Raw genomic sequence first — 17,843 nt, forward strand, 5'->3', positions numbered from 1 at the left:
CAAAAGGAAAAGGTCTACTGAAGAGGAACTAGAACTTCAAGACAAAGAAGAAGCTGAAGAAAAAGATGCTACCCCTGGTACCTCGAAAAACAACACACCATCCCTGTTGTTTTCGACTTAGGCGGGAGGAGTTATGTACACAATTATGCCACCTTATATATAATATTTGCTTATGTATATGCTTACTCAGTTATATTGTATTTCATGCTTTATTTGCATTATTTAGTCTATATAATCACTTGTAATATTAAGTTAAGGTAATCTTCGTTCTTGCTTAGAGTACACTGTATCGCGGCTTGTCAACATAAAAGTTTTTTAAAACGTTGTTAACGTGACAGAAAATATAACTAATTTTAACAAAAGCTTTTTGTAGCAGATACGACATAGAATTAGCACGATTCACAATTGAGGCAATCTGCTGGGACCAAGAGAGATCCTTAGTTACTATTATTCCGAGATCACAATAAGATTCGACTTTTTTAAGTTCAATGTTATTTATCTGGTAGGGTCGCTGGGAATTATTTTTTCCTAAATGTAACACCACACACTTGTCCGCTTTAAGAGGAAGTAACCATTCACTGCACCACTTCCAAATAGTGTCCAGATCGGTTTGCAATTGTTGATGAGAAGTTAGGGGAGCTGCATATATTTTTGTGTCGTCAGCAAAGATTGATACCCAACATTTTAGTTCTGAAGGTAAATCACACGTGTAAGCCAGGAACAGAAGAGGGCCGAGGACGGAGGCCTGAGGGACTCCAGTGGATACTGGATAGAATTTTGACATGGTGCCCCCCACCCTCACACTAAACTTTCTATTTTTTTAAAAGTCTTCAATCCAATTTAACAATTCTCCTATAATGCCAAGATGTTCTAACTTATGTAACAATCGTTTCGTGGGAACTCTATCAAATGCCTTAGCAAAGTCAAGGTAGATGACATCTATTAGTTGATTTTTGTCTAAGGCTGTTATCCACTGGTTAAGGCATTGAAGCAGGTTAGTAATCATAGAGCGACCCCTTACAAATCCGTGTTGGATATTGGGTATTACATAATTTTCAGTAAAAAATATTTGCACTTCATCTCGAACAATGGACTCGATAATTTTGCAAACAATCGATACTAGGCTTATCGGCCTATAGTTGCCTGCTGATAACTTGTTGCCTTTTTTAAAAATTGGCGTGACCGATGCGACTTTCCATTGTTCGGGTACAGAGTTTTTATTCATTGAGTATTTCATAACTTTTGCAAGAGGCGCAGCTATCACTTCACTGCATTTTTTTAGAATAGTTGCCGCTAATTTGTCCAAACCTGCAGACGAATCGTTTTTTAATTTTGTGTTTAATTTTTTTTTCAATTATTATTATTGTTGTTATTGAGTTTAAAATACGAGGACAGTGTGGGGTAGGTAATACATCTTGTTCAGGCTCTTTAGTGAATGCCTGTTCGAATATTCTCGCCAACTCTTCCGCGACTTGCATGTCATTTTCACACATGCTGTTGTCGCCCTTTTTTAGTAACGGTATTGAAACCCTTGATTTAATTGAGGAGCGAATGTATTTAAATAGTTTTTTGGGGTTTTTGTCGTTTGCTTAATTAATTTCAAAATTTTGGCGGGAATTTTTTATTAAGTTTGTAAGCATTTTCGAAAAACTACAATGATTCGTCAGGTCAATGTTATTTCTTGAACGCTTATATTTTGTCCAGAGATATTTCTTCCATTTAACCATGTTAAAAAGATTTTTATTTATCCAAGGTTTCTTTGCTTTCTGTCGCATTGGTTTTTCTTGAGAATTCAACGTAATAGAGTCGCAAAGAATATTAAAAAAAAAACCTCATTGACTCACTGACCTCATTTCAGATAAGGATTCACAGGATATAAACATTTGGTCCAGGTCCAACATTCCTAGATCATTACAGACATGTTCGAAATTTGTCACCAAGTATTTATTTTGACTAGTGCTCTGTTTTCCATTGTAGGATTTTGCAGAAAATTGAAGTTCTGCATTGATTATATTATGATCTGATTTTCCAATAGGGTCCTCGATTTTAATATTGCAAACAAGAGATTCTTCGTATGTTAGTAATAAGTCGAGGGTCGATGGTTCCTGGTTTTGTCTGTATCTGGTTGGTTCAGTGATGAGTTGGGACAGATTACTATTTAATATTAAGTCACTAAAATATGTTTCAGAATTGTATGGTTCAGGAAATAACGTAAGCGGCCATTTTAAACTAGAAAAATTAAAGTATGTAAAGCATGTTGATATATAAATTGATACAGATAACAAAAACAATAAATAGGAAAATAAAAAGACCTTCTGCCTTTTTACTACTTTCTGTCTTTAATCTTAATATATCGAATTGAGAGATTAACATTCAATTGAAAAATCAGATTTACAACTAATGAAAACTTTGTGAAAATTTTAAAACCTAAAATAAAGAAAATAATATTTAACTTAATAAAAATTATTACTAACTTTAGCTTTCCTTATAGTTCACTTCCGTCAATTCTATTTCTAAGAATATTATCTATTTTCGCCCTTTGTATAAACCCTTACAAGCTCCGCAAATAAGATCTGATAAAAATGATGATTATATTACATATCTTTTGAAAACAACTAGAGTAGCAATCGCTTATCATCGAAAATGAATGATGTGCCAACTCATTCTTAAAATTTATGTACCCCCAAAGGGGGGAGACCAATATAATGAAAACATTACTCGTAATAATATCGAAATGACTGGTATTTTAACGTAAAAATGCAACTCATCAGCATCATCCCAAAAAAAAAGAATCTAAACTCTTAAGAAAACCCTTTTGTTCGACGTACGGGGTAAGTGAAAAAGTGTTTTAGGGGATTGCAAACTAATCATTTGGGGTTTTTTGTGTGGATAAGGGCGTTTTAGAAAGGGCAGATAAACAATAGGTGCAACAGTATGAACAACGAAATTGGTTAAATGGAAAAAGTCTGGCCCATTAATCAAACTTTCAGAATAACTTAGAGGAAGGTATATACCTATTACCAACATAGGAACTATCAATCTAACATTAATGGAGTTTTGTTGACATTATAAAAGTGGCTAAGAGGAAATGCTAAAAATTATTTATCCAAGTAAGAACAAATTTTTAAGTTCGAAATTTGGCTACCAAGGTAGCGTAATTAAAACGTCAATAATTCAATTCTAATTTATTGCGAAAAATGGACGTTTTTACACTAAACGACACGACACTAACACAACAACGACAACGACAATGATGACGATATATCAGGTCGTCATGTTTTCGTTTGAAGTTACACATCGCAACGACACGGCATTTGGAGTTGTCGTATTACCATTCAACAATGTGGCGAGATTTAACTTATATTTGTTAGATTAAGATGCAAAAAAAAAAAATAAGGAAAGGCATTTATGGGTACATCCGATAATAAAAGTGAGATATCTAGAGGGTGTTATACTCATTTTGAAAAGTTGATTGCTGATCCAAAAAAGTTTTTTAATTATTTCCGTATGAGCAAAAATACTTTTCATTACATATTAGGGAATATAATTAATAAGATCAAGAAGTAAGATACTAGCTTTCGAATGTGCATACCACCTGAAAAAGTATTAGCAGTTACAATAAAATTAGGTAAGTTTTTTACTGCTTTTCATAAAAACTAAACTATTATTCAGGAAGGTCATATGCCGCAGTTTCATCAAATAATAGTTGTTGATACTTATTTGTTACATAACCTGTCAAATATGTTTGAGAAGATTGTTCTGGTGGTTGGTGGTCCATATGATTTATTGGCGGAGCCGATTGATATTTCGAAGTTTGGAGCGAATTATCAGAGTCTAATGAGATCGCTACAGGCGAACGCATTGGAACAGCAGCACACTGCCATTTTGACGGATTAGCATAGTGCTGTTGAAAAGGTGGTTAAATAGGAATACGGCGGCGTCATCTAATTGTTTTAATGGTCGTTAAAACTTCCATCTGAAAATCCATTAAGCTTGAAGCCGAATTCACTCATATCTCGCAGATATGGAACAAAGGATAATAGTAGCACTTCTTGGTCAGATCGAGAAAGGGAATGGGAACAGCAGGGTTCATTTGACTGTTTTCCTTATGTTATTTCTGACATAATTTCTCGTTCTATATCGTGTAATTTCCTTTTTGACTTTGGTCGACATTGACTTGATAGTTGAGAGGTTGATTGTCGAGAGGTTAATGGAGATAGTTGACTGTGTCTGCGATATTGCTTGTGGGCGAGAAGATGTAGTTGTTACAAATAGCTGCGACTCTGTAAAGTTACCGTATGTGCTATGGTCTGCTGTTAAAATTATTGTCTGTGTCATCTTTCTGTGCTATCTTAAGTAAAAACTGAAGAGCCCCCCAAGAGAGGTACGCCCCTTTTTAAGGGGGCACCTAAAGATGGTTTTTCCCACTTATTTTCGAAACGGGTAAATATAAAAATTTTAAATTTTGGTATTCTCCCAATTTTGATATGCTGAATTTAGTTGCCATTTCATAATTTTCATTATTTAGTCAGGTGCGTATCATTTAGGGGGTAAGCCTAAAAAAATACCTAAAAAAAAATTGTGTGCAAAGTTTTTGTTTTTTTTTCTTTAAATTTTAAAAATTTGAAGCTTTTTACGTAAAAAAGTACCTCTTGGTCAATAACTCTACGAGTTACCATTTTCGAGAAAAACGCAAAAATAACGCTAAAATGCGTTATTTTTGCGTTTAAAAATAATTTAAAAATAACGCTGCATAGTATTATTTTCACTACCAATTTTTATGAAAACTTTTGCATTCAAATTGTTAATATCTTTTTAACTATGGAAGACTTTTCGACCCGTGAAAAAGTAGATTTCATGTATGAGTTTTGCAATGAAAACGCACATGCCGCTGCACGAGAGTATCGGCGGAGGTTTCCTGCAAGAAGGCATCCATATTGGAAAGTTTTTGTTAGAATTCATAGAAATTTACTTGAATATGGATCCTTCGAACGTGCTTAAGGGCAAGGAAGACCAATTGCAAATCATGGTTATGGGGAAGTAATGAATTTAATTGAAGAAAACCCTCAAATATCATTGAGAACCTTAAAATAGATTACCAATATCGCAAAGTCAAATGTAAGTAAAATTAAATATGATAAATAAATAATTAAGTACCTAATTTGTTATCCAAAAAATTAAATTTAAAGTACTTATAACTGAAAATTGAGATTGGTATAAATAGTGTTGTTATTAATTATTATCGTCGGATCGCATTAAATTAATTTCAAAATACTCTAATTACTATTATTATTATTATTATTATTATTATTATTATTATTATTATTATTATTATTTACTTTATTTACTTGGATAAGTCTTATCACAAACATCAAACATCCCAAAACAAATCCTTTTGACGACTAACTAGAATGTTTAGTGGCTTACTAAGGTTTAGGCTTATTTCCTATGCAATTTAAAATATTTAAAAATAATTTCAGATTGGAAGAATGACTAAGATGTTAGGATACCATCCTTTCCATTATAAAAAGGTTCAGGAGTTAGAAGAAGAAGATTTTCCAGCTCGAGTAGACTTTTGTCATTGGATTTTAAATCACCCAAATCTTCGTCAAAAATTTTTGTGGTCAGATGAGGCAACTTTTTCTAGGAGTAAGGGCTTTAACAGCCGTAATACTCATTTTTGGAGCATCGAGAATCCGAGAGTAGTTCGACGAACTAACTTTTAGCATAGATTTTCCTTTAACGTATGGGCGGGTTTGATAGGAGATAAATTGATACGCCCAATTATTTTGCCACACAGTTTGGTCTTAACTGGTCGTCATTATTTAAATTTTCTTCAAAACAATCTCAGAGATTTACTGGACGATGTTCCCATAGAAACTCGGCTGCGAATGATTTTTCAGCACGATGGGGCACCAGCTCACTACAGCCGACAGGTGAGAAACTGGCTGGACAATAATTTTACAGGCAGATGGATAGGCCGAGGTGGTCCAATAAACTGGCCTGCACGATCACCCGACCTTAATCCTCTGGATTATTATCTTTAGGGTAATATGTGCAATATTATTTATGCCACCGAAATTGATACTCCAGAAGAGCTTCAGAGGCGAATTCTCGCAGCTGCAGGCCAAATAAGAGAAAACCGATTTGAAATTCTTAGATCGACCCAAAACATTCAAAAAAGATCCAGGTTATGCATTCAGGAAAACGGAAACTTGTTTGAACATTCGCCTCAAATAAATTAGTATTTTTATCTGTTTGCAATTTTATTTGTCAATTTACTTTTGAAGCGTGCTATTGAGTTTTAATAAAAATTGTTATTAATAATACTATGCAGCGTTATTTTTAAATGCGTTTTTCTCGAAAATGCTAATTCCTAGCGTTATTGACCAAGAGGTACTTTTTTACGTAGAAAGCTTTAAATTTTTAAAATTTAAAGAAAAAAATACAAAAACTTTGCAAACAATTTTTTTTTAAGTATTTTTTTAGGCTCACCCCCTAAATGATGCGCACCTGACTAAATATTGAAGATTATGAAATGACAACTAAATTCAGCGTATCAAAATTGGGAGAATACCAAAATTTAAAATTTTTATTATTACCCGTTTCGAAAATAAGTGGAAAAAACCATCTTCAGGTGCCCCCTTTAAAAGGGGCGTAGCTCCCTTGGGGGGCGTTTGCCGATATATGTTTATAGGAAAAAGTGAGGTTATTTTTGACCAAAGAATACAGGGTTCGCGTTTCATCCACTAATTTTGGGACAACCTGTATATATAATTCTTTTTTGCTCCTTGACCACCGTAAAGATCTAAAAAAGCTGTCCCTTATATTTGTCAATTTAGCCAAAATATCATCTCCTTTAAAAAAAAAGACAAATAAAATTGGGACATCTACTTTGGGCAAAAATATAAACTTGTGTGTAGCCAAATATGGAATATATTCCGATCCACTTATCCCAAAGAAATGTCGCAAGAAGGCTGGAAAGAAATTGCCGATGAAAGAAATTACCAAAGAAGAGACAATAATTTGCCCAGGTGTCTTGGAGCTATTGACGGAAAACATAATTGAATTGAAAACTTTCCTCATGCAGGATCGATGAATTTTAATTATAAAAAGTATTATTCGATTATAGTTTTCTATTCATGGATATTGGAACATACGAGCGAAGTATTGTGATTCCTCGATTATAAAAAATACTGAATTTTAAAGAAGATTAATAAATAACGAATAAGACTTACCAGATGCAAGACCTTTGTCGCAAGAAATAAACTTTTCTTGCGACAAAACATCTCGTTTCCGATGATGCATTTTTAATGAATGCGCATATTCTCAAAGATTCATTCCCAAATCATAATTTAAGTATCGAACAACGCTTGTTTAACTGCATAGAGCTCGTAGATATGTAGAATGCGCAATGTGGAATTTGGAATTTTAAGCAACAAATTTGGGATATTTCACAGATAAATAAATGTTTATAAATATTTTACAAAAAAATATTATAAGAGCTTGTATTATTTTACACAATATACAATATAACACGAAAAAAAGATGGATTTCGCACAGAAGGTCTAATTGTATCATCTAATTTCAAATTGACTATTTAACTAACAGAATAGGACCCGTGTGTATAACGTGCTTTGCAAATTATTTTGTTAGCAAAGTAGGTCAATAACTGCCAGGGTACAGTTATCGAAAATTTAAGTTTTGTTAAAAATAAAGCAATAATAATATTTACCTGTTTTTTTCTTTTCAATTTGGGATAACTGGTCATATCCATCCTCCAAAAATTGAAATATTTCCTGCCAACTTTCGTCCCGATATTTTATTTTTATTATTTTCATTTAACATCCCAAATACAAGGCTTTGATTCCACTAATTCAATTATTACAATGTTACGCCATCATATTTGAAACCTACCATTTTTCTTAGTTTTTGATAGACATTTCTTTTTATAATAATATATACGCAAATATGAAATTAATTTAAACAACTGAAAAAATCGTCGGCGTTACAAGCGGAGTGACTGCTGCTTGGCGACATGTCACGACACGACGCCGACGTAACGATAGGATATCGGTAGTATAAAAGCGCGCCAATGAAATTACATGAGGCCGTCCCCGGTACCACCGTGGGCAAAGTGTTCACGATGCGATCTATCTGTGTGGTCTCAGGTTGGAATCCTGGCATGGGCATGGTTGTTTGTGTTTGTCTTACAAAAACAAAACACTCGTAGTTCGGAATCCACAGATAAACTTGTAGGTCCATAATAAACAGCAAGATTGGGCAGCCGTCGAAATACGACGCGAGTCCATTGTAATTGAGGAAGAAGAAGAAGAAATTACATGAGAATGGGCGTTTTCATACTAGACGACACGACACCGACACGACAACGATGACGCTATATCGTGTCGTCATGTTGTCATTTTGACAGAAGTTACACATGCAACCACACGACATTTGCAGTTGCCGTGTTACCATTCAAAAATATGGCGAGAGTTAAGTTATATTTGCTATATTTGTTATATTTAAGACGCAAAAAAAGAAATAAGCAAAGGCAATGAAAAAAAAGTGAGATATCTAGAGGGTGCCTATTATACTCTTTTTGAAAAGTTGATTGCTGACCCAAAAAAGTTTTTTAATTATTTCCGTATGAGCAAAAATACTTTTGATTACATGTTAGAAAATATAATTAATAAGATCAAAACGCAAGATACTATAGCTTTCGAATGTGCATACCACCTGAAGAAATATTAGAAATTGTAGCTAATCCGTCAAAATGGCAGTGTGTTGCTGTTCCAATGCGTTCGCCTGTAACGATCTCATTAGACTTTCTTTTTTTATCAGAGTCTAATGAGATCGTTACAGGCGAACTCATTGGAACAGCAACACACTGCTATTTTGACGGATTAGCATACTGCTGTTGAAAAGGTGGTTGAATAGGATTAGGGTGGCGTCCTTTAATTGTTTTAATGGTCGTTAAAACTTCCATCTGAAAATCTATTCGGCTTCACTCATATCTCTAGATATGGAACGAAGGATAATAGTAGCACTTCTGGGTCGGATCGACAATGGGAACGGGAACAGCAGGGTTCATTTGACTGTTTTCCTTATTTTATTTCTGACATAATTTCTCGTTCTATATCGTCTAATTGCCTTTTTGACTTCGGTTGAGGTTGATTTAATAGTTATAAAAACGCACAGAAGATCTAATTATATTATCTAATTTCAAATTGATCAACTCAACTAACAGAACAGGACAAGCTGTACGCACGTGCTTTGCAAATTATTTTGTTAGCAAAGGTCATTTACCCTGGCAGTTATCGAAAATTTAAGTTTTGTTAAAAATAGAGCAATAATAATATTTACCTTTCTTTTTTTTTCTTTTCTTTTTTTTTCTTTTCAGTTTGGGATAATTGGTCATATCCTACCTCCAAAAATTGAAATATTTCCTGTCAACTTTGGTTCCGAAATATTTTATTTTTAATATTTTCATTTGACATCCCAAAAACAAGGTTTTGATTCCACTAATTCAATTAATGTTACCACATCATATTTGAAACCGGCCATTTTTCTTAGTTTTTGATACACAATTTTTCTTATAATAATATAAACGCAAAGATGAAATTAATGTAAACAACTGAAAAAATTGTCGACGACACTAGCGGAGTGACTGCTACTTGGCGACATATCACGACACCGGTAGTATGAAAGCGCTCCAATGAAATTATGTGTCCACCGACATCGTTGTCGTCTCGTCTAGTTTGAAAACGTCCAATGTCAGCGTAAGGTAACTTTTTTTTATAATATAATAAGAAACCTTGGGTAAATTTTTCATCATTTTGATTAGACTCATTGACGAAACGACCTTCTTAAAGTAAGGGAAGGTAGTGACAATTTAATTGTGTGATGATTTAATAGTTTCACTAACATCACAGTTTAATTGTGTCATAATTTCACGTTACAATGTAGATTTTATTTCCTTGTGTAGGACGTATAGGGTCTTTTATTGTTATCGTTGATATAAGATTTACGTATATAGGAAGGACGACAGTTAAAAATCCCATTTGAGTCATATTTTTAATTAAAAAGATAAAGAGAATAATTGTATGAAAGTATGGGTTTCAAGATAAGAAAAAGGCTTAGCAGAAAATTGTCCAGGTGGAAAATCGATTTTTGGCCACTACCCTCAATCTGCTTAATTTTGTTTAATAGACGGTAACTAATTGAATGAGAGTTTTATGTTGTTATACACCCTGGGGCCTTTTCTTGTCAGTATTTTTCGTCCCAAGGAAACTCAAGGACAAAGAAAAACAGTGTTCTTTCATTTACAAATTATTAGATTCTTAATAAAATGTCTGAAGGAACATTGCTCTATAATTAGAACTGCTATTAGATATTGTAAATAGCTTTCATTTATATCAATCAAAACCATAGATATTATTTGATATAAACAATGTGGCAGTAGATTTGACTCTGTGGGTAAACAAAAACTTTAATTCGCTATAACTTTAAAACAAGCGAAGGTTTCATTTTCACAATATTTTTATAAATTTTATCTATTTTCCAAATATGATTTTAGAAATATACTATTTAATTTTAAATTTTAGAGTAAAATGAAAAAAAATTGAAATATTTTAAATTGTGCTCTTTACTTCTTTTATTAGGAGCTATTGAGTAGTAATGAGACTGGATATTCAAAATAGCTATTTTGATCTTGTAAACAAATGTTGACCAGTTAAAATCGAGTAAATGGCTTAGGATGAACGCCGATTTTAATTATTCCATTTTCAATAGCTTCCCCCGCCCCTACTATCGTTCGTAGGCCAATAAACCTGAAATCCAAATTATTGAGAATTTTCTAGGCGTTCTAATAGTATTATCAAAAATCTAGGTTAATATATAGGTTTGTTCATCGTATTAATTTAATTTATATTATTATTTATTTGACAATGTGACAACGTTGCTTTGATCCCTACTACAGTCACAAAGCCTTGCTAGATGAATACAAGAATCTTGTGCATATGACCAAAGTTGATAATTTTTCTATTGAGACAAGAAATTCAAATAAACACTTTTATTTTGCACACCATCCTATTATTAAGGAAGATGATTTATCAACTAAGGTGAGGACTGTTCTTGATGCAGCACAAAATGATAACGGACTTTCTTTAAATGAGGTACAATATATATTTGGCCTACTATCCAGAACGATCCACTGGCAATTCTATTAAACTTTCGTGTCTATCTTTTTTGAGTAATCTAAGTATTAATTGACCCTAGCCAACGGCAGTATCAACGAATGTTATGGAATAATCTTCCTGATCCATGTGCTGAAATCGATTGTTTTGAGCTTAGCACTATCACTTATAAGTTCTTTCGCTTCGTCAACACCTTTCTTAGCGGTGCCATGCTTATATCTGTTAGGTTTGGAGTATAAAGACAGATATCCTAAAGCAAGTGAGGCTATTATGAATTTTTATTTAGATGATCACTTAGCCGGTGAATTCTATTAGAGTGAGCTTTTACAGTTACAGCAAAATATTACGTTTATTTTTAATACTACCGGCGTTAAGCTGCGAAAATGGCTTTCAAATAAGCCTAAACTGATGGCACAATTTAAAGTAGATCAGAGTGAAGTATGTAGTATTATAAAACTTGATGAAGACCAACAAAATAAGGCGTTGGGAATATCATAAAATGCCGCGCAAGATTCTATGGATTGTTTTGCTATTGTCTATTACTGCCCAAATATTTGACCCGTTGGGTTTACTAGGTCCGATTATTGTGGAAGCAAAGTTTATAACTCAGACTCTTTGGCAAAATCGTTAGGTTTGCATGAGCCAGTTCGTCAAATCCTTGCTGATGATTAGAGTTTTATAAAGATTTACAAGTTTTAAATCAAGTAAATGCTGTCAGTTTTGTTCTTGATGATTACTTTATATAGATTTATGGATTTGCAGATGCATCCGAAAAAGCCTACGAGGGCTGTGTCTGTCTAGTGTCTTTTATGTTGTCTTTCTTCATATCTGATGATATCTAAATCGCGAGTCACACCAATTAAGAAGATTTCTCTGCATGGGTTAGAGCTTTGTACTAAGGTTGTTACAGTTGAAAGGATCAAAAAGTCTATCATTACAGTTGAAAAGTGTGTTTATTGAATAAATTTACCGATTGCATTATGTTGGATTCAAGTGTAATCAAGTCGATGGAGGACTTTCGTAGCAAACCGGGTTATTCAGATTAAATATTTATTTGCTGCAGAAGATTGCCATTATGTGCATCTGAGATGAATCCCGATGATTGCTTATAGACAGGTATCTCTGCTACATATCTTCTTTCAGTTGAATTGTAGTGAAGAGGATTAGTTGTTCTGTTAAAAAAAGCTTCTAATTCAGTTTTTAGATGTGCGATATCGAAACAAAAATTAAATAATGGTTATAACAAAAGGGTCTTTTTTCTTTCAAATTCATGAGGAAATTCCCTTTTGGTTCAACTAAAAATAGAAACCACACTGAGAAAAAGCTATGGATATTTTAAATCATTAGTGCAGTGCAGTGTGAAGCACCTTTAGATAACCACAGTGAAAGGGTACGCATATTTGTGTTTCTCATTACAAAAACCCCTGGGTACAAATTTTTAAAATAATATGTTACAAAACATTCATACATTTAAAAAAAAATCTATTTTTAGTTTTTTACTTTACCGTCCTGTAGGTTGAAATCGAAGTGAATTTGGACTAAGATAAGTTGCATTAAATCGACCTATTTTGATCTCAGGCATATGTGGTAACATTTTATTAAGATATTTTGGGAATATCCTGTATAGATTTGATACACTTATACCTAAAATGAGTTTTTACTCACTGCCTTAAAAAGCACATGCAAAAAAATCCTATATACCCTGGAAAGTGTGTAAGCCCAATAGTAAAAAAAACATTGCCTAAATATTTAAATTTTATGTATTACGACAAATTAAAAAATATTCAAAAACATTTAACTTCCAGATTTTAGCATCTTAGTTAGTGTTATAAATCCTGTCTTAGAAAGAGACAAGACTTTTAAAATGGCTTTCTGCGTAAAACGCCTTAAACTGTGAATATCCTCAGTAAGTGTCTGCAACGAGTCTGAAATATAAAAAAGGTTACAATGTAGATTTTATGTGCTTGTGTAGGACGTATAGGGTATTTTATTGTTATCGTTAATATAAAGTTTACGTATATAAGAAGAACGACAGTTAAAAATCCTATTTAATTCATATTTTTAATTAAAAAGATAACGAGAACAATTGCATGAAAGTGTGGGTTTCAAGATAAGAAAAAGGTCTAGCCCGTCTAGCAGAAAATTGTCCAGGTAGATAATGGATTTTTGGCCACTACCCTCAATCTGCTTAATTTTGTCTAATAGACGGTAACTAATTGAATGAAAGTTTTATGTTGTTATACACCCTGAACCTTTTCTTATCAGTATTTTTCGTCCCAAGGAAAGTTAAGGACAAAAAAAAACAATGGTCTTTTATTTACAAATTATTAGATTCTTAATAAAATGTCTGAAGGAACATTGCTCTATAATTAGAACTACTATTAGATATTGTAAATAGCTTTCATTTATATCAATCAAAACCATAGATATTATTTGATATAAACAATGTGGCAGTAGATTTAACTCTGTGGGTAAACAAAAACTTTAATTCGCTATAACTTTAAAACAAGCAAAGTTTCCATTTTCACAATATTTTTATAAATTTTATCTATTTTCCAAATATGATTTTAGAAATATAATATTTAATTTTAAATTTTAGGGTAAAATGAAAAAAAAATTGAAATATTTTAAATTGTGCTCTTTACTTCTTTTATTAGGAGCTATTGAGTAGTAATGAGACTGGATATTCAAAATAGCTATTTTATTTATTTATTTATTTATTTATTTCAATATACGGCAGAGCCAGTTTACAAAAACAAAATAGACAATACAAAATACTAAACAATATAGCAATATAAATACAATAGTAGAATTACAAAAAAAAAATATATATACCAAGATAAAACCTCTGAAAAAACAGTCATCAACAGGGCTAAAAACTTAGCACTATCCAAGGAACGTAGGTTAAAGTGTAAGATTATTTATTTTTGATTTGAATGACCGTAAGCCGCCGGAAAATGGATCCAAACTATTTTCATTAAAGAAACGCAAAGTCCTAGTCAGTGGAGAAAAAAACCCATAGTTGGCCGAATGAAAGGGTAAACGAAACATAGAAGAGTTGATTCTTCTTTGACAGGTGTTAAAAGGAATTGCTTCCAAGATGGTAGGACAATGATATAAACCATTTAAGATCTTATAAAACGTTAAAGCATCAGAATAATGCCGTCTGACTTCAAGATTAGGGATATTAAATTGGACACTGATAGCATTATAGTCGATGTAATAATTACGAAAAATATTAACTTCAGCTCTATAAGCAAGGGATCTTAAGAATCTTCTTTGTACAGCCTCAAGGTGTTCAATATGAGAATCATAATAAGGGGACCAAATTACAGACGCATACTCAAGCAAGGAACGTACCAAAGAGTAATAAAGTAATTTGAAACAATAAGGTGAAAGATGTACACTATTTCTAGTGATAAAACCAAGACTACGCATACTCCTGTTAATAATATCCAAAATGTGCGGCAAAAAAGTTAGCTTGGTATCAAAAAGAACACCTAAATCTTTAACTGTATCAACTGACTTGAGTTCGTTATTGTTGATTGTGTATTGATAATTAATAATTTTATTAGAACGACCAAACGAAATACATACACACTTCTTTACATTCAGTTCCAGACTATTGCTATTACACCACTCAGCAACACTATTTAAATCCAATTGAAGTAGCTCAGCATCAAGATATAACTCAATGGCTTTATACAGTTTAAAATCATCAACAAAAGCAAGATGTTTTGAATGAACAATTACATCACTCCAATCTCTTATGAACAAGTTAAAAAAGACCGGTCCAATATGCGAACCTTGAGGCACGCCTGAAGATACTTCAATACCATTAGAAATATAATTACTTATCCTGACCAACTGTGTGCGACCAGTCAAAAAACTGTGACAAAACTCGACCAAAGTCCTACCAAGGCCCATAGCCCCAAACTTCTGAACCAGATGTTCATGACCAACCCTATCAAAGGCCTTTGAGAAGTCTGTGTACACACTATCGACCTGTACCGACCTCTCAAAAGCACCAATCAAATCATACTGGTAAGTCAACAGGTTAGTCACCGTAGATCTACCCTGACAAAAACCATGCTGATGATCACTAAGCAATCGCCTACAGTGCCACGAAAATCGCACAGAAAACAACCTGTCAAACAGTTTAGGAACTACGACTGAATACACACACCTCTATAGTTACAAATATCAGTTCTATCCCCATTTTTATGAATTGGCGTTAAAAAGCTTACCTTCCAATAATCAGGAAATTTGCCTGATGTCAAGCAAAGATTGAAAAGGTGATGCAGAGGCTTACTCAGAGTGCACACACAGTTTTTAAGAAAAACAGATGGGATACCATCAGGGCCAAAAGAATGTTTGTTCGAAAGGCGTAAGATTTCATCAAATATGTCCAATAAAGAAAAAGAGATGCGATTTAAATCCAGACTGTAATCAAATTTATAGTCAGGAGCCTTGCGGACAGGTTGCCTGTATGTAGTTTCAAAATACCTAGCAAATAAGTTTACAATATCTTGACCATTACCAGCAACCTCGGCTTCCATATGCATGCTATTGGGGTATGAATCAGACCTACGTAATCTATTGATGTGTTTCCAAAATGAAGAAGGATCATGAGAAATTTCAGTATTTAATCTTTCAATATATGACCTAAAACATTCATCACGAAGAGTTTTACATTTATTCCTCAAATTTGAAAAATTAACATAATCCATGGGATCTTACTATTTTTGAATTTTGTGTGAGCAATCTTTTTTTGAATAACAAGATTCTGTCATTTTCTACTAAACCAAGTGGGAAAATTAGATGATTTAAAATGTTTAATTGGAACAAACATCTCAATAGCAAAATAGAGAGCATTGTAAAAAATATCAATGCATTTATTAATATCCTTCTGATTAAAAGCAGTATCCCAATTCATGCAAGCAAGGTAATTATTAATGGCAACAAAATCACAGTTTACAAAATCATAATAATAAACATCATACTTAAGACTAAAATCACAATTAATAGGAATACTTATTTCATAAGCAGGATGGTGGTTTGATGCCGGTGATAAATTTTCAGTAGCATATATGACTTTAACATTTGACAAACTTGAGAAAAACAGACCAAGAAAAGTACCAAACAAATTTGGCAAGCCATTCACCTGCTTAAGATTAAGATAGTTACAACAACTACATAGCACATTTGCAGATGTTATAGACTCAGCCGTCTCAACATGCAGTCCGTTCACAGTGTTCCTCCATACCGCATGTGGCAGATTAAAATCACCATTTTGATCTTGTAAACAAATGTTGACCAGTTAAAATCGAGTAAATGGCTTAGGATGAACGCCGATTTTAATTATTCCATTTTCAATAGCTTCCCCCGCCCCTACTATCGTTCGTAGGCCGATAAGCCTGAAATCAAAATTATTGAGAATTTTCTAGGCCTTCTAATAGTATTATCAAAAATCTAGGTTATTATATAGGTTTGTTCATCGTATTAATTTAATTTATATTATTATTTATTTGACAATGTGACAACGTTGCTTTGATCCCTACTACAGTCACAAAACCTTGCTAGATGAATATAAGAATGCTCATATCTGTTAGGTTCGGAGTATAACGACAGATATCCTAAAGCAAGTAAGGCTATTATGAATTTTTATTTAGATGATTATTTAGCCGGTAAATTCTCGTACAGTGAGCTTTTACAGTTACAGCAAGATATTACGTTTATTTTCAATACTACCGGCGTTAAGCTGCGAAAATGGCTTTCAAATAAGCCTAAACTGATGGCACAATTTAAAGTAGATCAGAGTGAAGTATGTAGTATTATAAAACTTGATGAAGACCAACAAATTAAGGCGTTGGGAATATCATAAAATGCCGCACAAGATTCTATGGATTGTTTTGCTAGTGTCTATTACTGCCCAAATATTTGACCCGTTGGGTTTACTAGGTCCGATTATTGTGGAAGCAAAGTTGATAACTCAGACTCTTTGGCAAAATCGTTTAGGTTTGCATGAGCCAGTTCCTCAAATCCTTGCTGATGATTAGAGTTTTATAAAGATTTACAAGTTTTAAATCAAGTAAATGCTGTCAGTTTTGTTCTTGATGATTACTTTATATAGATTTATGGATTTGCAGATGCATCTGAAAAAGCCTACGAGGGCTGTGTCTGTCTGGTGTCTTTTATGTTGTTCTTTACATCTGATGATATCTAAATCGCAAGTCACACCAATTAAGATTTCTCTGCATAGGTTAGAGCTTTGTACTAAGGTTGTTACAGTTGAAAGGATCAAAAAGTCTATCATTACAGTTAAAAATTGTGTGTTTATTGAATAAAGTTAGCGATTGCATTATGTTGAATTCGAGTGTAATAAAATCGATGGAGGACTTTCGTAGCAAACCGGGTTACTCAGATTCTAAATTTATTTGCTACAGAAGATTGCCATTATGTGCGATCTGAGATGAATCCCGCTGATTGCTTATAAATAGGTATCTGTGCTATACATATCTGCTTTCAGTTGAATTGTAGTGGAGAGGATTAGTTGTTCTGTTAAAAAAAGCTTCTAATTCAGCTTCTAATTAATAACAAAAGGGTCTTTTTTCTTTCAAATTCATGAGGAAATTCCCTTTTAGT

The 17,843-nt window shown here is 33.0% G+C and overlaps 2 protein-coding genes across 9 annotated transcripts in view; one reads left to right on the forward strand and one right to left on the reverse strand.

The window, feature by feature from the left end:
- The window catches only part of LOC126749937 (gephyrin), a 227,308-nt gene that overhangs the window by 97,229 nt on the left and 112,236 nt on the right, over positions 1-17,843 (forward strand). The gene's annotated exons all lie outside the window — the stretch shown is intronic.
- The window catches only part of LOC126749595 (proline-rich protein 36-like), a 29,425-nt gene continuing 24,524 nt past the window's right edge, over positions 12,943-17,843 (reverse strand). Inside the window, exon 36 of one of the 2 annotated variants that reach the window (XM_050459312.1) lies at positions 12,943-13,123. In XM_050459312.1, the coding sequence (XP_050315269.1) occupies positions 12,993-13,123 (131 nt within the window). In that variant the 3' untranslated portion in view covers positions 12,943-12,992. Of the gene's footprint in view, positions 13,124-16,452; positions 16,616-17,843 lie in introns of those variants that run through there. The other variant, XM_050459392.1, reaches the window with a different exon arrangement.

The sequence above is a fragment of the Anthonomus grandis genome, chromosome 2 (genome assembly GCF_022605725.1).
Source record: "Anthonomus grandis grandis chromosome 2, icAntGran1.3, whole genome shotgun sequence".
NCBI lineage: Eukaryota > Metazoa > Arthropoda > Insecta > Coleoptera > Curculionidae > Anthonomus > Anthonomus grandis.